This window comes from Nerophis lumbriciformis, linkage group LG03, assembly GCF_033978685.3.
Source record: "Nerophis lumbriciformis linkage group LG03, RoL_Nlum_v2.1, whole genome shotgun sequence".
Taxonomy (NCBI): domain Eukaryota; kingdom Metazoa; phylum Chordata; class Actinopteri; order Syngnathiformes; family Syngnathidae; genus Nerophis; species Nerophis lumbriciformis.
The window spans coordinates 2,097,144-2,122,500 of NC_084550.2; the positions used below are offsets into that span (position 1 = coordinate 2,097,144).

Below are 25,357 nucleotides of genomic sequence, written 5' to 3' on the forward strand. Positions count from 1 at the left end.
AATTTGGCATATGCGCTTCTTGGTATTCTCGCTGCTCCTTATATATATATATATATATATATATATATATATATATATATATAGATATCTACATCCTGAAAATATGCACGCAAAACTGTGCTTAGATAATTGATACTTCAAACTTGCATAAATAAATATTAAGGAATATATCATAACTTGGCTTCTGAGAGTTTCAAAATGTAATGAATAAAAGGCTAAAGTTGTTGATAAACAAGCAATTATTTTAATTATTAAATATGGTCATTTTAAATGAATTATTATGATAATTTAAAATCAATTATTTCAAATATGTTTATTTTAATGTATAATTCTATGGCTGGATGTAATAAGGAGTCACGAAAAAATACAAATAAAAATACAATTACTTTTGATGTTTTTAGCAAAATATAGTAAAAATGTATTTAGTTACTTTTTTTAAAATTAATATATTTATTTTTAGGTAAGATAAACATAATAATACAATTTATCTCTAGTCTGGATGATTTAGTTCTTGTCACCCTGTTGTCCTCCCGTCGTGAAAAAAGGCTGTCCTCACTCAGGTCCGCATGGAGCTGGAGGGGGCGTGGCTTCCAAATCGGGAGATTTTCAGGAAAATATTTGTCCCGGGAGGTTTTCGGGAGAGGCGCTGAATTTCGGGAGTCTCCCGGAAAATTCGGGAGGGTTGGCAAGTATGTACTATGCAAATAAAATAAAAACCTTGTTGAGAAAAATGAGTTGGAATGTCACAATAAAAAGGTCACAATTTCACAAGAAAAACTTAGAATTTGGGCAGTATTGCAATAAAAGTCCTCATTTTTACAAGAAAAACTGAACATGTGAGCAATGTTATGATAAAAGTTGGAATTTTACTCAATAACAATCGCAGTTTTACAAGAAAAGCTAAACATTTTGGCAATTTTATGAAAAAAGTCGTCATTTTTTTTACACCGTTTGTCGTGTTTTGAACATCCAGGCCATACTTGCCAACCCTCCCGAATTTTCCGGGAGGCTCCCGAAATTCAGCGCCTCTCCCGAAAGCCTCCCGGGACAAATATTCTCCCGAAAATCTCCCGATTTACAGCCGGAACTGGAGGCCACGCCCCCTCCAGCTCCATGCGGACCTGAGTGAGGACAGCCTTTTTTACAACTGGGTGACAAGAAATAAATCATCCAGACTAGAGATAAATTGTATTATTATGTTTATCTTACCTACAAATAAATATATTTATTAATAAAAAAAATAAATAAATAAATAAATACATTTTTACTATATTTTGATAAAAACATCAAAATTAATTGTATTTTTTCTGACTCCTTATTACATCCAGGCATTAGAATTATACATTAAAAAATATATGTATATATATATATATATATATATATATATATATATATATATATATATATATATATATATATATATATATATATATATATATATATATGTCTTAATAAGGTTATCCAAAAAATAGTGCTCGATACCGTAGTAGAGCGCAATATATGCATGTGTGGGAAAAAAATCACAAGACTATTTAATCTCTACAGGCCTGTTTCATGAGGGGGGGTACCCTCAATCATCAGGAGATTTTAATGGGAGCATTCGCATACCATGGTTTATATAGGGCACAGAGTGGGTGGGTACAGGCTGGCGTAGGGGCGTGGTGATTGGCTCATGTGTTACCTAGGAGGTGTTTCCGTCTATGGCGGCATGCTGTTACAATTTCGCTGCGCTTGTTGAGGGATGACAGGTCTGGACGGTAAATAATAAACAGTTTCTCTTTCAAGCATAGGTTGCATCTTTTATTACCACTATTGTAAGGTGTGCTGGATGCAAGAATAACATGGCAAATTCTTGCATCTTGCCTAGGGCGCCAGATTGGTTGGGGCCGGGCCTGCATATAAGTACATTGTTTATTAATCCATTCCATCATTTAATTCCACATACTGATATACTGAAGGTTTTAAGTGTTGTACAAATGTTTTAAATGACATTTTTCTCTACGATTCATTCATTCATCATAAACAACAGTTTATCTCAACCACGACACGTTTTTACATGCACTTCTTCATTGGGATCGGTGTACCTAATCAAGTGGCCAGTGAGTGGTGGACTCGACCGGAACCACCCGGAACCCAGAGATCAAACAAGGACGGATGACACTCGCGTGTGTGTTTAGTCAGTGGGTCAATATCAACAGTGCGTGCGTGTGTGTGTGTGTGCGTGTGTGTGTGTGTGTGTGTGTGTGTGTGTGTGTGTGTGTGTGTGTGTGTGTGTGTGGAGGACACACACTTTATCTGGCTGTTAATCCAGTGAACATGAGCGCAGCAAAACAACACCTTGAACCTTGCGTGTGTGTGTGTGTGTGTGTGTGTGTGTGTGTGTGTGTGTGTGTGTGTGTGTGTGTGTGTGTGTGTGTGTGTGTGTGTGTGTGTGTACTTGTCTCACCATCCTTGTGTGGACATACACTTGACAAACCACCCTTTCTGTGAGAACCTTTTGACTTGTAAGGACCTTTGCCTGGTCCTCACAACTACAGAAGTAAAATATTTGTTTTACTTTGTGTGTTTTGCATTCTGAAGTGAGGTTGCAACTCTCTACTCCCATCTAGTGCTAGATTTTTTTATTTATTTTTTCATCATTCTAGCTATAGTGGAAAGGGGGGCCCTCACAACCTACTAACCCAGGGGTCGGCAACCCAAAATGTTGAATGAGCCATAGTGGACCAAAATTTAAAAAAAAAAATCTGTCTGGAGCCGCAAAAAATTAAAAGCCATATTACATACAGATAGTGTGTCATGATATATAAATTGAATTAAGAGGACTTAAAGGAAACTAAATGAGCTCAAATATAGCTACAAATGAGGCATTATGATGCCCATCCATCCATCCATTTTCTACCGCTTATTCCCTTCGGGGTTGCGGGGGTACTGGAGCCTATCTTAGCTACAATCGGGCGGAAGGCGGGGTACACCCTGGACAAGTCGCCATCTCATCACAGGGCGCATTATGATGCAATATGTACATATAGGTAACCTAAATAGCATGTTAGCATCGATTAGCTTGCAGTCATGCAGTGACCAAATATGTCTGATTAGCACTCCACACGAGTCAATAACATCAACAAAACTCACCTTTCATGCACAACCTTAAAAGTTTGGTGGACAAAATGAGACAGAAAAAGAAGTGGCATAAAACACGTCCTAGAAAGTTATAAATGTAAACAAACTACGGTGAGTTCAAGGACCGCCAAAATTAGTAGGACAAAACGGCGCTCGCCAAATACTCGAATCAGTGAAGCATGTTTAATATAAACAGTGTGCTTTATAACAATTAGGGAGGTTTGTGTCATGTTTGTCCTCCTACAGAAACCATATTAAAACAAAAAATAGACTGTTTTCCCCTCATCTTTTTCCATTTTTCATACATTTCTGAAAAAGCTCCAGAGAGCCACTAGGGCGGCGCTAAACGCGGGTTGCCGACCTCTGTACTAACCAAACGTGGGTCCACACAAAGTAGGCAAGACGTGTGTGTGTGTGTGTGTGTGTGTGTGTGTGTGTGTGTGTGTGTGTGTGTGTGTGTGTGTGTGTGTGTGTGTGTGTGTGTGTGTGTGTGTGTGTGTGTGTTTTGTGAGTACATGTGTTTAGTCAGTTGGTCAATATCAACAGAGTGTGTGTCTGTGTGTGTGTGTGTGCGTGTGTGTGTGCGTGCATGTGTGTGTGTCAATATCAACAGTGTGTGTGTGTGTGTGTGTGTGTGTGTGTGTGTGTGTGTGTGTGTGTGTGTGTGTGTGTGTGTGTGTGTGTAGTCTTTTCAATTCTGCATTTCTTTGCAAACACCGCCACTCAATCAAGAGCAGCAATCGATGCGTCGGCCGCTAATAGACTGCGAGCGTGGGAAAGCATCCTCGCCGTTGTTAAATGAAATCAAGTCTGTCGGCGAGGAGATTTAGTCAAGGATGCCTCGTCTTTTCCAAGACGGCCTCGTCCGACTTGGCTCGCCGCATGAGGACGTTAAAGACGGACATGTGTCGCGGCCGAAAATAACAACAGGCGTTTTATGTGTTTTATGTATATATATATATATATATATATATATATATATGTGTGGGGAAAAAAATCACAAGACTATTTCATCTCTACAGGCCTGTTTCATGAGGGGGGGTACCCTCAATCATCAGGAGATTTTAATGGGAGCATTCACATACCATGGTTTATATAGGGCACAGAGTGGGTGGGTACAGGCTGGCCTAGGGGCGTGGTGATTGGCTCATGTGTTACCTAGGAGGTGTTTCCGTCTATGGCGGCATGTTGTTACAATTTCGCTGCGCTTGTTGAGGGATGACAGGTCTGGACGGTAAATAGTAAACAGTTTCTCTTTCAAGCATAGGTTGCATCTTTTATTACCACTATTGTAAGGTGTGCTGGACGCAAGAATTTGCCATGTTATTGAATATTCAACATTATTGTCTTTGAGGTCCCAAATGTGTTTGCTGAGTTCTGTGGTATTTCGCAGGTTTTTGTTCCTGAAAGAAGCCTTGTGGTTGTTCCATCTGGTTTTGAATTCTCCCTCGGTTAATCCTACATATGTGTCGGATGTGTTAATGTCCTTGCGTATTACCTTAGATTGGTAGACAACTGATGTTTGTAAGCATCCCCCGTTGAGGGGGCAATCAGGTTTCTTTCGACAGTTACATGCTTTGTTGGTTTTGGAGTCGTTCTGACTGGGGGTCGACGGCTCATTTGCAATTGTTTTGTTGTGGTTTGAGATGATTTGTCGTATATTGTTCATGCAGCTGTAGCTCAATTTGATGTTGTTCTTGTTGAATACTTTTCTTAGGGTGTTGTCTTTGGGAAAGTGTTTGTCAATCAGGTTGAGGAATTTGTGTCCAATGTTCGTTGAGACGTTTTTGCTGTATGGGGGGTTGTACCAGATGATGCCGTTTCGTTTTCTGTTCTTTTTTGGCTGGTTTCCTGGCGTGGGTTCATAGGTGAGGGTGAAATTGTATCCGCTTTCATCAAGGGCTTTTTGGTACGGAGGGGTTGCTTGGTCAAATTCAGCTTTGCTAGATGACAGCATCGATAGCCTTTTATTGATTCCGGTAGGTATTCTTTTCGTGGTGGTGGGTGGATGGTTGCTGTCATGGTGCACGTATTGGAGTGTTGTGTTGGGTTTCGTGAATGGTTGGTAGCTGTTATTTCTCAGGTTGAAAGTGACGTCAAGGAAGTTGACGGTTTGCTTGTTGGCTTCAATCGTGATCCGTAGGCCGTTCTCTTTGAAAATTTGGCATATGCGCTTCTTGGTATTCTCGCTGCTCCTTGGCGAGGCGCGACACACTGCCAGTCCGTCACATATACATATATACATATATATATATATATATATATATATATATATATATATATATATATATATATGTGTGTGTGTATATATATATATATATATATATATATATATATATATATATATATATATATATATATATATATATATATATATATATATATATATATATATATATATATATATATATATATATATATATATACATATATATATATATATAGACTGATGATCTAATTTCACCTATTTGGGTTAAAAATATTTTTTGCAAACTAGTAATTATAGTCTGCAAATGATGTGTTGTTGTTGAGTGTCGGTGCTGTCTAGAGCTCGGCAGAGTAACCGTGTAATACTCTTCGATATCAGTAGGTGGCAGCAGGTAGCTAATTGCTTTGTAGATGTCGGAAACAGCGGGAGGCAGTGTGCAGGTAAAAAGGTGTCTAATGCTTAAACCAAAATTAAACGAAAGGTGAGTGCCCCTAAGAAAAGGCATTGAAGCTTAGGGAAGGCTATGCAGAACCAAACTAAAACTGAACTGGCTGCAAAGTAAACAAAAACAGAATGCTGGACGACAGCAAAGACTTACGGCATACCACAAAGTACATCCGAGCATGACGTGAGCATCAACAATGTCCCCACAAAGAAGGATAAAAACAACGGAAATATTCTTGATTGCTAAAACAAAGCAGATGTGGGGAAATATCGCTCAAAGGAAGACATGAAACTGCTACCGGAAAATACCAACAAAACAGGAAAAAGCCACTAAAATAGGAATGCAAGACGAACTAAAATACTACACACAGGAAAACAGCAAAAAAAGTCCAAATAAGTCAGGGTGTGATGTGACAGGTGGTGACAGTACACCTACTTTGAGACAAGAGCTATAGTGATGCATGCTTGGTTATGCTTTAAAGTCATATCCAACAACTTTTTGCTGTCAAATGAGTTTAGTTTTTTTTAATGATTTCTGCTGTTGGTGTGCCTCCGCATTTTTTCAACGCAAAAAATGTGCCTTGGCTCAAAAAAGGTTGAAAAACACTGGTGTAGTATGTTCACTATTTTATTCAAAGACTAAATTACAATAAGAAACATATGTTTCATGTACCCTAACATTTTTTGTTCAAACAAAGACATTTTTTGTGGTCCCCTTTGTTTTGAAAAGTATCGAAATACATTTTGGTACCGGTACCAAAATATTGGAATCGGGACAACACTAATACATATACATATACATATACATATACATATACATATACATATACATATACATATTAAAGTACCAATGATTGTCATACTCATGTATATGTATATGTACCAACCTACTACTCAGTGGCCTAGTGGTTAGAGTGTCCGCCCTGAGATCGGGAGGTTGTGAGTTCAAACCTCAACCGAGTCATACCAAAGACTATAAAAATGGGAGCCGTTACCTTCTTGCTTGGCACTCAGCATCAAGGGTTGGAATTGGGGGTTAAATCACCAAAAATGATTCCCGGGCGTGGCCACAGCTGCTGCTCACTGCTCCCCTCACCCTCCAGGGGGTGATCAAGGGTGATGGGTCAAATGCAGGGAATAATTTCGCCACACCTAGTGTGTGTGTGTGACTATCATTGGGACTTTAACTCATACTTGCCAACCCTCCCGAATTTTCCGGGAGACTCCCGAAATTCAGCGCCTCTCCCGAAAACCTCCCGGGACAAATATTCTCCCGAAAATCTCCCGATTTTCAGCCGGAGCTGGAGGGGGCGTGGCCTCCATGCGGACCTGAGTGAGGACAGCCTTTTTTTCACGACGGGGAGGACAACAGGGTGACAAGAACTAAATCATCCAGACGAGAGATAAATTGTATTATTATGTTTATCTTACCTAAAAATAAATATATTTATTAATTAAAAAAAAAAAAAAAACTAAACAAATGTTTACTATATTTTTCTAAAAACATCAAAATTAATTGTATTTTTATTTGTATTTTTTCTGACTCCTTATTACATCCAGCCATAGAATCATACATTAAAATAAACATATTTGAAATAATTACTTTAATTTTAAATGATCATAATAATTCATTTAAAATGACCATATTTAATTATTAAAATAATTGCTTGTTTATCAACAACTTTAGCATTTTATTCATTACATTTTGAAGCTCTCAGAAGCCAAGTTATGTTATATTCCTTAATATTTATTTATGCAAGTTTGAAGTATCAATTATCTAAACACAGTTTTGTTTGCATATTTTCAGGATATATACATATGTATGTATATATATTTGTATATATATATATATGTTTATATACAGGCCCGGCCCTAACCAATCTGGCGCCCTAGGCAAGATTTTAGGTGGCGCCCCCCCCACATCGGCAGTGAAGTGTATATACTCACAAGAACCCAAATAGCTTTGTCTTTGACCTTTTTTTTTTTACTTACAACTATACCAGTGACGTGCAGTCACTGGTATAGTTGTAAGTAAAAAAAGTTTTTTCTTTCCATCATGGAAAGAAAAAAAATGCAAAAAGAAAAAAAATTAATTAAATTGTTATATGTATCCAGTGATTATACTATAAAGTTATTTTCCATTTAACTTCACCAGTTTTAGATTATTTTTATTAAAAATCGCTGAATTTTCACATTTGCCGTTCAAATACTGAGAAGAGACGGTGCGGTGAACAGCAGCCAGTTGAGGCACGTCACTCAGTGCCTCAACATAGATTCCGGACTCGGCTAACTGCTGGCCTGCTGTGCAGTGAGACCGTATTGCTATATGAATTATATTATACATTTCCATAGTTTAGTTAGCTGAGGTATATAATGTACAGTGTATTTTGTCAACAACTGTATGTGTGTAACGTATTTCTTGTGCTGAGCGATCATAAAACTGCTGCAAAAGACGCACTGGCTGAGGCTCCAGTAGCCCCGCCTCCTGCACCCCCGCCGTAGAATTGTTATATCAACTAAAGCCCACACTTAAACTTTCCACGTGCAAGATTGAATCTATTTAAAAAACTTATTTCATAAGAAGCCAAAAAGTGCAAAAACAGTAATGTTCGTGTTGGAGGAGTTGTGAATGACTGCAGGGCCACAACATGAGGTACACCTGCAGGGCGTAATATGTTGTAACAAATAATATTTCTATTAAATAGGCTTTACTTTGCGTTTTAATTAACGTGGGATTATTTTTTTGTATTTAGAAATAATAGTACCAACTTTTTTTTTCTTTTTTTTTCCCCCAACATTTGTGGCACTGGCGTGGCGCCCCCTGATGGACGGCGCCCTTAGCATTTGCCTATACGGCCTATGCCACGGGCCGGCCCTGTATATATATATATATATGAAATACTTGACTTGGTGAATTCTAATCAATATACTCCTCCCCTCTTAACCACGCCCCCAACCACGCCCTGGCCACGCCCCCATCCCCCACCTCCCGAAATCGGAGGTCTCAAGGTTGGCAAGTATGCTTTAACTTTAACTTAACCTCTTCACGTTTCCCAAAGCAGACATAAGCATCTTGAAGGTTTCTCTCTCTCTCTCTCTCTCTCTCTCTCTCTTTCTTCTTTATTTCTGTAGCAGCATAAAAACCTTCTCCTCTGTAAACTGATGTTAATTGGGACATACGATAAATACTTGAGAGACTTTCTCTGGACATTTATTTAGGGAATAGGAAACATTCCAAAACAAAAACACAACTTTCTGGAGAGACCGCTAAACTAGCGACTCGTCAACAAATTAGCAAAAAAAAAACGAAAAAAACCTGCTTTGACGTCAAACCTTGGCAAAGAAAGCTGAGATTTTTTTGCAAGATTCACACACGCGCTCTATTTTTAGAGCGGCGGGGAAAGGGAGCAGTTTTCAGAAGACGTCGGAACATTCTGCCGACGACGAGCGCCAAGTTTGATGTTTGAGTGCTTGCGAGCGGAAGAACGCCACGCCAGTCAAGCTGTGGCGTGGGCGCGCGAGATAAACGACCTCCTGCCGCGTGGAGGGAGACGAAGAAGATTGACAGGTGAATGGGATGAAAGTGTTGATGGCGACTTCACCCCCTCACCTGCGCCACCTGTCTGCCAGTCAAGGTAGGGCAGGATGGCACAATGTGGGGCACAGACCCAATATTCATGCCAGGAAGTTGTTTCAACGTTGTATTTGTGTTGGAGAATATTGGTTGAAAAATGACCAAATTTCAATGGTCAAATCAACGTCAGAACTCGACATTGATTAAACGTCAAAATTGTATAATTTGTATGACGTGTCCTGCACGTTGACATTATTGCATATTTAATAAGTACAAGTGATGTCAACGACCTTGAAAACCGTAAAAAAAACGTTTTTGCTCTGCTTCCGAAAATATGACTTTCTCATGAAAATATCACGGCGCATGCCTTCTGCTGGAGGCGCGCCGGGACACGCTTCTGCAGGCAATCTGCAATCAGCACACTAGGGACTAATGAAGACAAGCAGCATAAATCAATCAATCAATCAATCAATGTTTATTTATATAGCCCTAAATCACAAGTGTCTCAAAGGGCTGCACAAGCCACAACAACATCCTCGGTACAAAGCCCACATAAGGGCAAGGAAAAACTCACCCCAGTGGGACGTCGATGTGAATGACTATGAGAAACCTTGGAGAGGACCGCATATGTGGGTAACCCCCCCCCCTCTAGGGGAGACCGAAAGCAATGGATGTCGAGTGGGTCTGACATAATATTGTGAGAGTCCAGTCCATAGTGGATCCAACATAATAGTAAGAGTCCAGTCCATAGTGGGGCCAGCAGGACACCATCCCGAGCGAAGACGGGTCAGCAGCGCAGAGATGTTCCCAGCCGATGCACAGGCGAGCGGTCCACCCCGGGTCCCGACTCTGGACAGCCAGCACTTCATCCATGGCCACCGGACCTGTGCCCCCCCCCCCCCCCCCCCCCCCCCTCCACAAGGAAAAGGGGAGCAGAGGAGAAAAGAAAAGAAACGGCAGATCAACTGGTCTAACAGGGGGGCTATTTAAAGGCTAGAGTATACACATGAGTTTTAAGAAAAGACCAGCGGACCCGAAGATCCTGTGCCGGAACGTAGTTCACTCCTTGTAGTAAGCATCCCGTCTCTGGCTTCCCTCCCGCATACTGCGTGGCGCAGTGGAAGAGTGGCCGTGCGCGACCCGAGGGTCCCTGGTTCAATCCCCACCTAGTACCAACCTCGTCATGTCCGTTGTGTCCTGAGCAAGACACTTCACCCTTGCTCCTGATGGGTGCTGGTAGCGCCTTGCATGGCAGCTCCCTCCATCAGTGTGTGAATGTGTGTGTGAATGGGTAAATGTGGAAGTAGTGTCAAAGCGCTTTGAGTACCTTGAAGGTAGAAAAGCGCTATACAAGTACAACCCATTTATCATTATTTATTTATACTTGCTCTCTCTCTGTGCCTGCCCCAGTTCCCGCGTCTTATGTCCTTTGTGTTTCCCGCCGTGCTATCCCTGTCTCCCGTGAGCGAGCTGTGTGTGCCTCGACTTCCTTTTGGATTCCGGACTGCCTCCCTCGATCCGTGACCCCTGCTTGGACACGGACCTGTTGACACCTCCCCCAACAACCTGCCTGTCTCACGGACGTTTGAGCCTGACTTTCCCCTCCAGGACTTCCGCCTCTCGCTCAACACTCACGGTAACCCTTAGCAAGTAATTCCCACACATAGACAACAAACACACACTCTTGGAATTTAGTCACACTCCATTTCAAGTTTATAACATTATTGTTTATTACTATATATATATATATATATATATATATGTATTGTCATTATATATATACATAATAAAACATAGAGCTACTACGCTCCTTTGTGGTCTGTGCCGTCTACTCCTCCTGTACGTAACAGAAAAATAATCATTTAAATCATTAGAAATATTGTATTTCTTTGCATATTTGTGTCATGCCATACTTTTCTCTCTTTTTACAACAATGTGGTCGAGTTTTGTCACTCAGTCCTGTTACCATCACAAAAGAATCATTGAAGTAAATGATTTATTTTGATGAACATTCCATCATATTTATACCTTGACTGCATTTCTGAGTGTGATTTGCTGTTTGATTGTCATTTTGATCAACAAGGTGTTGAAAATAAGAAGTTCAAATTGTTAATGCTAATCAGTAGCATGTCAATAGCAAAGGCAATGTATATCATACTTGCCAACCCTCCCGGATTTTCCGGGAGACTCCCGAAATTCAGCGCCTCTCCCGAAAACCTCCCTGGACAAAATTTCTCCCGAAAAATCTCCCGAAATTCAGGCGGAGCTGGAGGCCACGCCCCCTCCAGCTCCATGCGGACCTGAGTGACGTGTTGACAGCCTGTTCACAACATTGCCGTAAACAGCAATGTTGTGACACTTTTAAACAGGACAATACTGCCATCTACTGTACATGCATATGTGACCCACCCATAATGTGTCACATTTTTGTGTTGATTTATTTATTTTATTTTGTGGTTTGAATTCGTTTTTGGAGCTGTCATTCCACATTTATCAGTATTCACATTGGTCAGTAGGGGGCAGTAGGGTGTTTCTTCCCAATTGAATGCTATCACCTGCAGACCGGAAGTGTCTTGTCATTCTGATGAGAGCGACCAGTCTGTGAACAATTGAAACGTCCTGTGTGCTTTTTCCTCCTGTATAACAGGTTAGTTTTGGTGAATCAACTCACTGAATAATATCCATGTGATCTTTATAAGTTTAAGTACACATTCTGATGGTGGAGCCTAACTCTAAAGTGTTGTAGTTTGTATTTGTGAATGAATCCAGTGCACAGCTGCAGTAATCAATACAAAAAGGCGACGTGAGTACGCAATGTTTATATAGGAACTTCTGATCCTAATTCAGACTCCCAAATTAGAGCTCCCGTTTTCTTATTGATTTTATAATGTATATTTGTATAATGTGTGTGTTCTGAAATAGTGACAGAGAATAGAACAAGGATGGCCAATTCAACCCTTAACTCAACAATGAGTAGATGAGTGTTATGTGTGTATATATGTGTAAATAAATGAACACTGAAATTCAAGTATTTCTTTATATATATATATATATATATATATATATATATATATATATATATATATATATATATATATGTAATAAAATATATATATACATATACCTAGAATTCACTGAAAGTCAAGTATTTCTTATATATATATTAATATATATATATATATATATATCTTAACCACGCCCCCAACCACGCCCCTCGCTCCACCCCCGACCACGCCCCCCACCCCCCACCCCCCCACCTCCCGAAATCGGAGGTCTCAAGGTTGGCAAGTATGATGTATATTAGCATCGAGCTAAGGTGGAGCCTTACTTTACTTACGTTAGGAACGTGTTTTGAGTCAGTTACTTTGTTGGCATGGAAAATTGCAACATTACCTAGAGGTCGTTGGACTGAGTCCGCTCTCAGTGCTGCTGGAGTGATCGCCAAGTGCCAAAGTGCGACGAGTCGGCAAGCAGGCGTGACATGAAGAACGCTGCCTGACTTGGGCCAACACGTATTGTGAGCGCTTCAATATATTGAGAGTTCCAAGGAGAAGATGTCATTAATATATGACTTCAATACGTTGGCAAACTAATGAGTTTTCTTCAATCTCTCATCAGAGTCGTCTTCCCCCCGCAGACTAACTAAGCAATCTGACGACGCCTGTGGTGATAAAACACACACGTGCGCCATTATTAGACAAACATCATCATTTCAAGTTAATAACAGCCACATGTGATGGAAATGTAACATCCAGGAGGGGGGGAGGAGGGGGAAGAAGAAAAAGGAGAAAGAGGAGAAGAAGACAACTAAAAAGGTGAGTAAGATGGAGAAGAAAAGAAAAAAGAAGGAGAAGAAGAGCAAAAGAAGAAGAAAGAGGAAGAGGCCAAGGAAGAACAACAAGAAGGAGAAGAAGAAAAGGAAGAAGAAGGAAAAGGAGAAAGAGAAGAAAAAGAAAGAGAAGACAAAGAGAAGAAGAAGATGAAAGGCAAAGAGGAAGAGAGAATAAGAAGAAGGGAAAGAAAAAGAAGGAGAAGGAGAAAAACTAAAAAGGTTAAGAAAAAGGTGAAGTAAAAGAATAAAGAAAGAGAAGAAGAGCAAATGAAAAAGAAAGAGGATGAGGATGAGGAATAATGAGAACAAGGAGAAGGAGCAGAAGGAGGGAAAAAGGAGAAGAAAAAGGAGAAAGAAAACAAAACAAAAAAGAAGAAAAAAGATGAAAGAAGAAAAGGATAAAGAAGAAACAGAAAAAGAGAGAGAAGAAGAAGGTGAAAGGAGGAAACATAAGAAAAGTGTGAAGAAGAAGAAAGAGAAGACAAAGAGAAGAAGAAGATGAAAGGCAAAGAGGAAGAGAGAATAAGAAGAAGGGAAAGAAAAAGAAGGAGAAGGAGAAAACTAAAAAGGTTAAGAAAAAGGTGAAGTAAAAGAATAAAGAAAGAGGAGAAGAGCAAAAGAAAAAGAAAGAGGATGAGGATGAGGAATAATGAGAACAAGGAGAAGGAGCAGAAGGAGGGAAAAAGGAGAAGAAAAAGGAGAAAGAAAACAAAACAAAAAAGAAGAAAAAAGATGAAAGAAGAAAAGGATAAAGAAGAAACAGAAAAAGAGAGAGAAGAAGAAGGTGAAAGGAGGAAAAATAAGAAAAGTGTGAAAAAGAAGAAAGAGAAGAAGAAAAAGAAAAAAACATGAAAGAAGAAGAGGAGGAAGAAGAAGAAGAAAAAGAAGGAGAAGAAGAGAGAGAAGAAGAAGAAAGAGGAAGAAGTAGAAGAAAAAGGAGTAGAAAGAGAAGGAAAAAAAATTAAAAAGAAGAACAAGAAAAAGAAGGAGAAGAAGACACAGAGGAAGAAGATGAAAGACAAAGAAGAAGAGAGAATAAGAAGAAGGGAAAGAAAAAGAAGGAGAAAACTAAAAAGGTTAAGAAAAAAAAGAAGTAAAAGAATAAAGAGGGAGAAGAAGAGCAAAAGAAAAAGAGAGAGGATGAGGATGAGAAATAATGAGAACAAGGAGAAGAAGCAGAAGGAGGGGAAAATGAGAAGAAAAAGGAGAAAGAAAACAAAACAAAAAAGAAGAAAAAAGGATAAAAACGAAACAGAAAAAGAAAGAGAAGAAGAAGGTGAAAGGAGGAAAAAGAAGAAAAGTGTGAAAAAGAAAAAAGAGAAGAAAAAAAAGAAAAAAAAGAAAGAAAAAAACATGAAAGAAGAAGAGGAGGAAGAAGAAGAAGAAAAAGAAGGAGAAGAAGAGAGAGAAGAAGAAGAAAGAGGAAGAAGAACTAGAAGAAAAAGGAGTAGAAAGAGAAGGAAACAAAATAAAAAAGAAGAACAAGAAAAAGAAGGAGAAGAAGACACAGAGGAAGAAGATGAAAGACAAAGAAGAAGAGAGAATAAGAAAAAGGGAAAGAAAAAGAAGGAGAAAACTAAAAAGGTTAAGAAAAAAGAGAAGTAAAAGTGTAAAGAAGGAGAAGAAGAGCAAACGAAAAAGAAAGAGGAAGAGGGTGAGAATAATGAGAACAAGGAGAAGAAGCAGAAGGAGGGGAAACAAGGAGAAGAAAAAGGAGAAAGAAAACAAAACAAAAGGAAGAAAAATAAGAAAAAAGTGAGAAGAAGAAGAAAGAGAAGAAGAAAAAGAAGAAAAAGAAAAAAAACATTAAAGAAGAAGAAAAAGAAGAAGAAAAGCAAGAAGAAGAAGAAAGAGGAGAAGAAAAAGAAAAAACAGGAAAGAAGAAGAAGAAGAAGAAGAAAAAGGAGAAGAAAGAGAAGAAGGAGAAAAAATTAAAAAAGAAGAACAAGAAAAAGAAGGAGAAGGAGACAGAGAGGAAGAAGATTAACAAAGAAGAAGAAAACAAAGAAAAAGAAGAAAAGGAGGGTGAGGACAAAGAAAAAGAAGGGGACAAAAAGAAGAAAGAGAAGAAGAAAAAGAAAAAGAAGAGAAAGAAAATGGAAAAAAAAGACAGAGAGGAAGAAAAAAAGAAGAAAGAAAAGGAGAAAATGAGAAGAACAAGAAAGACGATGGAGGCAAAAAGAAAAAAGAAGAAAAAGAGAAGAAAAGAGAGGATAAGAAAAAGAAGCACTCCAAGTAGGAGTGCTAAAGAAGTTACAGTAGCTACAGAAGTTCAAAGAGCTAAAGAAGCTGAAGAAGTTGATAATGTCGCCCCCTTGTGGACTGACCCTGACTACAAGTTGATAATGTCGCCCCCTTGTGGACTGACCCTGACTACAAGTTGATAATGTCGCCCCCTTGTGGACTGACCCTGACTACAAGTTGATAATGTCGCCCCCTTGTGGACTGACCCTGACTACAAGTTGATAATGTCGCCCCCTTGTGGACTGACCCTGACTACAAGTTGATAATGTTGCCCCCTTGTGGACTGACCCTGACTACAAGTTGATAATGTCGCCCCCTTGTGGACTGACCCTGACTACAAGTTGATAATGTCGCACCCTTGCGGACTGACCCTGACTACAAGTTGATAATGTCGCCTCCTTGTGGACTGACCCTGACTACAAGTTGATAATGTCGCCCCCTTGTGGACTGACCCTGACTACAAGTTGATAATGTCGCCCCCTTGTGGACTGACCCTGACTACAAGTTGATAATGTCACCCCCTTGTGGACTGACCCTGACTACAAGTTGATAATGTCGCCCCCTTGTGGACTGACCCTGACTACAAGTTGATAATGTCGCCCCCTTGTGGACTGACCCTGACTACAAGTTGATAATGTCGCCCCCTTGTGGACTGACCCTGACTACAAGTTGATAATGTTGCCCCCTTGTGGACTGACCCTGACTACAAGTTGATAATGTCGCCCCCTTGTGGACTGACCCTGACTACAAGTTGATAATGTCGCACCCTTGCGGACTGACCCTGACTACAAGTTGATAATGTCGCCTCCTTGTGGACTGACCCTGACTACAAGTTGATAATGTCGCCCCCTTGTGGACTGACCCTGACTACAAGTTGATAATGTCGCCCCCTTGTGGACTGACCCTGACTACAAGTTGATAATGTCACCCCCTTGTGGACTGACCCTGACTACAAGTTGATAATGTCGCCCCCTTGTGGACTGACCCTGACTACAAGTTGATAATGTCGCCCCCTTGTGGACTGACCCTGACTACAAGTTGATAATGTCGCCCCCTTGTGGACTGACCCTGACTACAAGTTGATAATGTCGCCCCCTTGTGGACTGACCCTGACTACAAGTTGATAATGTCGCCCCCTTGTGGACTGACCCTGACTACAAGTTGATAATGTCGCCCCCTTGTGGACTGACCCTGACTACAAGTTGATAATGTCGCCCCCTTGTGGACTGACCCTGACTACAAGTTGATAATGTCGCCCCCTTGTGGACTGACCCTGACTACAAGTTGATAATGTCGCCCCCTTGTGGACTGACCCTGACTACAAGTTGATAATGTCGCCCCCTTGTGGACTGACCCTGACTACAAGTTGATAATGTCGCCCCCTTGTGGACTGACCCTGACTACAAGTTGATAATGTCGCCCCCTTGTGGACTGACCCTGACTACAAGTTGATAATGTCGCCCCCTTGTGGACTGACCCTGACTACAAGTTGATAATGTCACCCCCTTGTGGACTGACCCTGACTACAAGTTGATAATGTCGCCCCCTTGTGGACTGACCCTGACTACAAGTTGATAATGTCGCCCCCTTGTGGACTGACCCTGACTACAAGTTGATAATGTCGCCCCCTTGTGGACTGACCCTGACTACAAGTTGATAATGTCGCCCCCTTGTGGACTGACCCTGACTACAAGTTGATAATGTCGCCCCCTTGTGGACTGACCCTGACTACAAGTTGATAATGTCGCCCCCTTGTGGACTGACCCTGACTACAAGTTGATAATGTCGCCCCCTTGTGGACTGACCCTGACTACAAGTTGATAATGTCGCCCCCTTGTGGACTGACCCTGACTACAAGTTGATAATGTCGCCCCCTTGTGGACTGACCCTGACTACAAGTTGATAATGTCGCCCCCTTGTGGACTGACCCTGACTACAAGTTGATAATGTCGCCCCCTTGTGGACTGACCCTGACTACAAGTTGATAATGTCGCCCCCTTGTGGACTGACCCTGACTACAAGTTGATAATGTCGCCCCCTTGTGGACTGACCCTGACTACAAGTTGATAATGTCGCCCCCTTGTGGACTGACCCTGACTACAAGTTGATTATGTCGCCCCCTTGTGGACTGACCCTGACTACAAGTTGATAATGTCGCCCCCTTGTGGACTGACCCTGACTACAAATTGATAATGTCGCCCCCTTGTGGACTGACCCTGACTACAAGTTGATAATGTCGCCCCCTTGTGGACTGACCCTGACTACAAGTTGATAATGTCGCCCCCTTGTGGACTGACCCTGACTACAAGTTGATAATGTCGCCCCCTTGTGGACTGACCCAGACTACAAGTTGATTATGTCGCCCCCTTGTGGACTGACCCTGACTACAAGTTGATAATGTCGCCCCCTTGTGGACTGACCCAGACTACAAGTTGATAATGTCACCCCCTTGTGGACTGACCCAGACTACAAGTTGATAATGTCGCCCCCTTGTGGACTGACCCTGACTACAAGTTGATAATGTCGCCCCCTTGTGGACTGACCCTGACTACAAGTTGATAATGTCGCCCCCTTGTGGACTGACCCTGACTACAAGTTGATAATGTCGCCCCCTTGTGGACTGACCCTGACTACAAGTTGATGGTGTCGCCCCCTTGTGGACTGACCCTGACTACAAGTTGATTATGTCGCCCCCTTGTGGACTGACCCTGACTACAAGTTGATAATGTCGCCCCCTTGTGGACTGACCCTGACTACAAGTTGATTATGTCACCCCCTTGTGGACTGACCCTGACTACAAGTTGATTATGTCGCCCCCTTGTGGACTGACCCTGACTACAAGTTGATAATGTCGCGCCCTTGTGGACTGACCCTGACTACAAGTTGATAATGTCGCCCCCTTGTGGACTGACTCTGACTACAAGTTGATAATGTCGCCCCCTTGTGGACTGACCCTGACTACAAGTTGATAATGTCGCCCCCTTGTGGACTGACCCTGACTACAAGTTGATAATGTCGCCCCCTTGTGGACTGACCCTGACTACAAGTTGATAATGTCGCCCCCTTGTGGACTGACCCTGACTACAAGTTGATTATGTCGCCCCCTTGTGGACTGACCCTGACTACAAGTTGATAGTGTCGCCCCCTTGTGGACTGACCCTGACTACAAGTTGATAATGTCGCCTCCTTGTGGACTGACCCTGACTACAAGTTGATAATGTCGCCCCCTTGTGGACTGACCCTGACTACAAGTTGATAATGTCGCCCCCTTGTGGACTGACCCTGACTACAAGTTGATAATGTCGCCTCCTTGTGGACTGACCCTGACTACAAGTTGATAATGTCGCCCCCTTGTGGACTGACCCTGACTACAAGTTGATAATGTCACCCCCTTGTGGACTGACCCTGACTACAAGTTGATAATGTCGCCCCCTTGTGGACTGAACGTGACTACAAGTTGATAATGTCGCCCCCTTGTGGACTGACCCTGACTACAAGTTGATAATGTCGCCCCCTTGTGGACTGACCCTGACTACAAGTTGATTATGTCGCCCCCTTGTGGACTGACCCTGACTACAAGTTGATAATGTCGCCCCCTTGTGGACTGACCCTGACTACAAGTTGATAATGTCACCCCCTTGTGGACTGACCCTGACTACAAGTTGATAATGTCGCCCCCTTGTGGACTGAACGTGACTACAAGTTGATAATGTCGCCCCCTTGTGGACTGACCCTGACTACAAGTTGATAATGTCGCCCCCTTGTGGACTGACCCTGACTACAAGTTGATAATGTCGCCCCCTTGTGGACTGACCCTGACTACAAGTTGATAATGTCGCCCCCTTGTGGACTGACCCTGACTACAAGTTGATTATGTCGCCCCCTTGTGGACTGACCCTGACTACAAGTTGATAATGTCGCCCCCTTGTGGACTGACCCTGACTACAAGTTGATTATGTCGCCCCCTTGTGGACTGACCCTGACTACAAGTTGATAATGTCGCCCCCTTGTGGACTGACCCTGACTACAAGTTGATTATGTCGCCCCTTTGTGGACTGACCCTGACTACAAGTTGATTATGTCGCCCCCTTGTGGACTGACCCTGACTACAAGTTGATTATGTCGCCCCCTTGTGGACTGACCCTGACTACAAGTTGATAATGTCGCCCCCTTGTGGACTGACCCTGACTACAAGTTGATTATGTCGCCCCCTTGTGGACTGACCCTGACTACAAGTTGATAATGTCGCCCCCTTGTGGACTGACCCTGACTACAAGTTGATAATGTCGCCCCCTTGTGGACTGACCCTGACTACAAGTTGATAATGTCGCCTCCTTGTGGATTGACCCTGACTACAAGTTGATAATGTCGCCCCCTTGTGGACTGACCCTGACTACAAGTTGATAATGTCGCCCCCTTGTGGACTGACCCTGACTACAAGTTGATTATGTCGCCCCCTTGTGGACTGACCCTGACTACAAGTTGATAATGTCGCCTCCTTGTGGACTGACCCTGACTACAAGTTGATTATGTCGCCTCCTTGTGGACTGACCCTGACTACAAGTTGATAATGTCGCCTCCTTGTGGACTGACCCTGACTACAAGTTGATGGTGTCGCCCCCTTGTGGACTGACCCTGACTACAAGTTGATAATGTCGCCCCCTTGTGGACTGACCCTGACTACAAGTTGATAATGTCGCCCCCTTGTGGACTGACCCTGACTACAAGTTGATAATGTCGCCTCCTTGTGGACTGACCCTGACTACAAGTTGATGGTGTCGCCCCCTTGTGGACTGACCCTGACTACAAGTTGATGGTGTCGCCCCCTTGTGGACTGACCCTGACTACAAGTTGATAATGTCGCCCCCTTGTGGACTGACCCTGACTACAAGTTGATTATGTCGCCCCCTTGTGGACTGACCCTGACTACAAGTTGATAATGTCGCCCCCTTGTGGACTGACCCTGACTACAAGTTGATAATGTCGCCCCCTTGTGGACTGACCCTGACTACAAGTTGATAGTGTCGCCCCCTTGTGGACTGAACGTGACAACAAGTTGATAATGTCGCCCCCTTGTGGACTGGCCCTGACTACAAGTTGATAATGTCGCCCCCTTGTGGACTGACCCTGACTACAAGTTGATAATGTCGCCCCCTTGTGGACTGACCCTGACTACAAGTTGATAATGTCGCCCCCTTGTGGACTGACCCTGACTACAAGTTGATAATGTCGCCCCCTTGTGGACTGACCCTGACTACAAGTTGATAATGTCGCCCCCTTGTGGACTGACCCTGACAACAAGTTGATAATGTCACCCCCTTGTGGACTGACCCTGACTACAAGTTGATAATGTCGCCCCCTTGTGGACTGACCCTGACTACAAGTTGATAATGTCGCCCCCTTGTGGACTGACCCTGACTACAAGTTGATAATGTCGCCCCCTTGTGGACTGACCCTGACTACAAGTTGATTATGTCGCCCCCTTGTGGACTGACCCTGACTACAAGTTGATAATGTCGCCCCCTTGTGGACTGACCCTGACTACAAGTTGATAATGTCGCCCCCTTGTGGACTGACCCTGACTACAAGTTGATAATGTCGCCCCCTTGTGGACTGACCCTGACTACAAGTTGATAGTGTCGCCCCCTTGTGGACTGACCCTGACTACAAGTTGATAATGTCGCCCCCTTGTGGACTGACCCTGACTACAAGTTGATAATGTCACCCCCTTGTGGACTGACCCTGACTACAAGTTGATAATGTCACCCCCTTGTGGACTGACCCTGACTACAAGTTGATAATGTCGCCCCCTTGTGGACTGACCCTGACTACAAGTTGATAGTGTCACCCCCTTGTGGACTGACCCTGACTACAAGTTGATAGTGTCGCCCCCTTGTGGACTGACCCTGACTACAAGTTGATTATGTCGCCCCCTTGTGGACTGACCCTGACTACAAGTTGATAATGTCGCCCCCTTGTGGACTGACCCTGACTACAAATTGATAATGTCGCCCCATTGTGGACTGACCCTGACTACAAGTTGATAATGTCGCCCCCTTGTGGACTGACCCTGACTACAAATTGATAATGTCGCCCCCTTGTGGACTGACCCAGACTACAAGTTGATTATGTCGCCCCCTTGTGGCGAAAAATGCTGAGAACTTTTTTTTCCCGTCTTTGAAAAAAGTCTCACTGGTTGAAATGTGAGTGACAGTTTTTTTTTAAAAGGTTACCAAGGCTTTTTGTGGAGGCTTGAAGGAGATGTCAGTCAACCTGACTGACACACACACACACACACACACACACACACACACACACACACACACACACACACACACACACACACACACACACACACACACACACACACTCTCTTGTATTTCTGACCCACTTGAGACCTGAGAAAAATACCTCCCTCTTTAGGACCAGCCTTTCTAGATATATAAAGAAGTGTATTTACAACATTAATAATATATAGTTAGTTAATCTTCATTATTTACTTCAGGTTATTACAGTACGTCTCTATATACATATGTATTAATTTTTTTAAATTAATTTTGGCCAAAGGGGTTGCATTTAAAAAAAAATTTACACACACTTGTTATTTCATATGTTGACCTGAGAGGAAGCACTTTTAAAACCGACACACAGTCAATTTAAAAAAGGCTTACTTTAAACCCACGGTCACAAATTGGTACCTAATGAAGAGTCCTACCTGGTACCTAATAAAGTGTCCTACCTGGTACCTAATGCAGGGTCCTACCTGGTACCTAATGAAGTGTCCTACCTGGTACCTTACACAGTGTCCTACCTGGTACCTAATGAAGTGTCCTACCTGGTACCTAATGCAGTGTCCTACCTGGTACCTAATGCAGTGCCCTACCTGGTACCTAACAAAGTGTCCTACCTGATACATAATGCAGTGTCCTACCCGGTACCTAATAAAGTGCCCTACCTGGTACCTAATGCAGTGTCCTACCTGGTACCTAATGCAGTGTCCTACCTGGTACCTAATGAAGTGTCCTACCTGGTACCTAATAAAGTGTCCTACCTGGTACCTAATAAAGTGTCCTACCTGGTACCTAACGAAGTGTCCTACCTGATACATACTTTTGTCTGTACATAGCAGTCTTCATTGAAAACAAAATACATAAAAGTCAAAGAAATGTTTATTGTTATCATTATTATTATTATTATTATTGGCAATGTTGTAACGCTTTCTAAAAGACGTTGTACCTTGTTTATTTCTGAAACTGTGTACTTTATACCGTATTTTTCGGAGTATAAGTCGCTCCGGAGTATAAGTCGCACCGGCCGAAAATGCATAATAAAGAAGGAAAAAAAACATATATAAGTCGCACTGGAGTATAAGTCGCACCCCCGGCCAAACTATGACAAAAAAACTGCGACTTATAGTCCGAAAAATACGGTATATGTTTTTTTCCTTCTTTATTATGCATTTTCGGCCGATGCGACTTATACTCCGGAGCGACTTATACCGTATTTTTCGGAGTTTAAGTCGCTCCGGAGTATAAGTCGCACCGGCCGAAAATGCATAATAAAGAAGGAAAAAAACATATATAAGTCGCACTGGAGTATAAGTCGCACCCCCGGCCAAACTATGGAAAAAAATGCGACTTATAGTCCGAAAAATACGGTATATGTTTTTTCCCTTCTTTATTATGCATTTTCGGCCGGTGCGACTTATACTCCGGAGCGACTTATACCGTCTTTTTCGGAGTATAAGTCGCTCCGGAGTATAAGTCGCACCGGCCGAAAATGCATAATAAAGAAGGAAAAAAAACATATATAAGTCGCACTGGAGTATAAGTCGCACCCCCGGCCAAACTATGAAAAAAACTGCGACTTATAGTCCGAAAAATACGGTGTATGTTTTTTTCCTTCTTTATTATGCATTTTCGGCCGGTGCGACTTATACTCCGGAGCGACTTATACCGTATTTTTCGGAGTATAAGTCGCTCCGGAGTATAAGTCGCACCGGCCGAAAATGCATAATAAAGAAGGAAAAAAACATATATAAGTCGCACTGGAGTATAAGTCGCACCCCCGGCCAAACTATGGGAAAAAACTGCGACTTATAGTCCGAAAAATACGGTATATGTTTTTTTTCCTTCTTTATTATGCATTTTCGGCCGGTGCGACTTATACTCCGGAGCGACTTATACCGTATTTTTCGGAGTATAAGTCGCTCCGGAGTATAAGTCGCACCGGCCGAAAATGCATAATAAAGAAGGAAAAAAACATATATAAGTCGCACTGGAGTATAAGTCGCACCCCCGGCCAAACTATGGAAAAAAACTGCGACCTATAGTCCGAAAAATATGGTATATGTTTTTTTCCTTCTTTATTATGCATTTTCGGCCGATGCGACTTATACTCCGGAGCGACTTATACCGTATTTTTCGGAGTATAAGTCGCTCCGGAGTATAAGTCGCACCGGCCGAAAATGCATAATAAAGAAAGAAAAAAAACATATATAAGTCGCACTGGAGTATAAGTCGCACCCCCGGCCAAACTATGAAAAAAACTGCGACTTATAGTCCGAAAAATACGGTATATGTTGTTTCCCTTCTTTATTATGCATTTTCGGCCGATGCGACTTATACTCCGGAGCGACTTATACCGTATTTTTCGGAGTATAAGTTGCTCCGGAGTATAAGTCGCACCGGCCGAAAATGCATAATAAAGAAGGAAAAAAACATATATAAGTCGCACTGGAGTATAAGTCGCACCCCCGGCCAAACTATGGAAAAAAACTGCGACTTATAGTCCGAAAAATACGGTATATGTTTTTTTCCTTCTTTATTATGCATTTTCGGCCGATGCGACTTATACTCCGGAGCGACTTATACCGTATTTTTCGGAGTATAAGTCGCTCCGGAGTATAAGTCGCACCGGCCGAAAATGCATAATAAAGAAGGAAAAAAAACATATATATAGGTCGCACTGGAGTATAAGTCGCACCCCCGGCCAAACTATGAAAAAAAACTGCGACTTATAGTCTGAAAAATACGGTATATGTTTTTTTCCTTCTTTATTATGCATTTTCGGCCGGTGCGACTTATACTCCGGAGCGACTTATTCTCCGAAAAATACGGTATAAGTCGTATAAGTCGTATACGGTATATGTTTTTTCCCTTCTTTTTTATGCATTTTCGGCCGATGCGACTTATACTCCGGAGCGACTTATACCGTATTTTTCGGAGTATAAGTCGCTCCGGAGTATAAGTCGCACCGGCCGAAAATGCATAATAAAGAAGGAAAAAAAACATATATAAGTCGCACTGGAGTATAAGTTGCACCCCCGGCCAAACTATGGAAAAAAACTGCGACTTATAGTCCGAAAAATACGGTATATGTTTTTTCCCTTCTTTATTATGCATTTTCGGCCGATGCGACTTATACTCCGGAGCGACTTATACCGTATTTTTCGGAGTATAAGTCGCACCGGCCGAAAATGCATAATAAAGAAGGAAAAAAAACATATATAAGTCGCACTGGAGTATAAGTCGCACCCCCGGCCAAACTATGAAAAAAAAATGCGACTTATAGTCCGAAAAATACGGTATATGTTTTTTCCCTTCTTTATTATGCATTTTCGGCCGGTGCGACTTATACTCCGGAGCGACTTATACTCCGAAAAATACGGTACTGCAAACATCTGAAGTGAGAATTAGCATCATTATTCTGGTTTTTGAGTGGCATCTGAAGTCATGCAAAATGCTAATGGTAAATGTAGCGCCTCGGCGAGCTACGTGAAATGGCACATGTTCAGGCCAGGACTGTCCGGCCCCTGCTCCGCCCGCGTCGTCTTGTACCCGTCAAGTAGCTCCGCCTCCTCGTACGGCAGTTGGTTGAGTGATGGCTGCACAGTCTTTGTTAGCGCCTCGTCGCCCCTCTCAGTAGTTCTGCA

The 25,357-nt window shown here is 42.3% G+C and overlaps 1 protein-coding gene across 1 annotated transcript in view; it reads right to left on the minus strand.

The window, feature by feature from the left end:
* Positions 1-24,647: 24,647 nt before the first annotated feature.
* aacs (acetoacetyl-CoA synthetase) overlaps positions 24,648-25,357 on the minus strand; it is a 161,995-nt gene continuing 161,285 nt past the window's right edge. The window contains exon 18 of the mRNA XM_061931729.2: positions 24,648-25,357. This exon is cut by the window's right edge and continues 124 nt beyond it. Within this exon, the coding sequence (XP_061787713.1) occupies positions 25,344-25,357 (14 nt within the window). The 3' untranslated portion in view covers positions 24,648-25,343.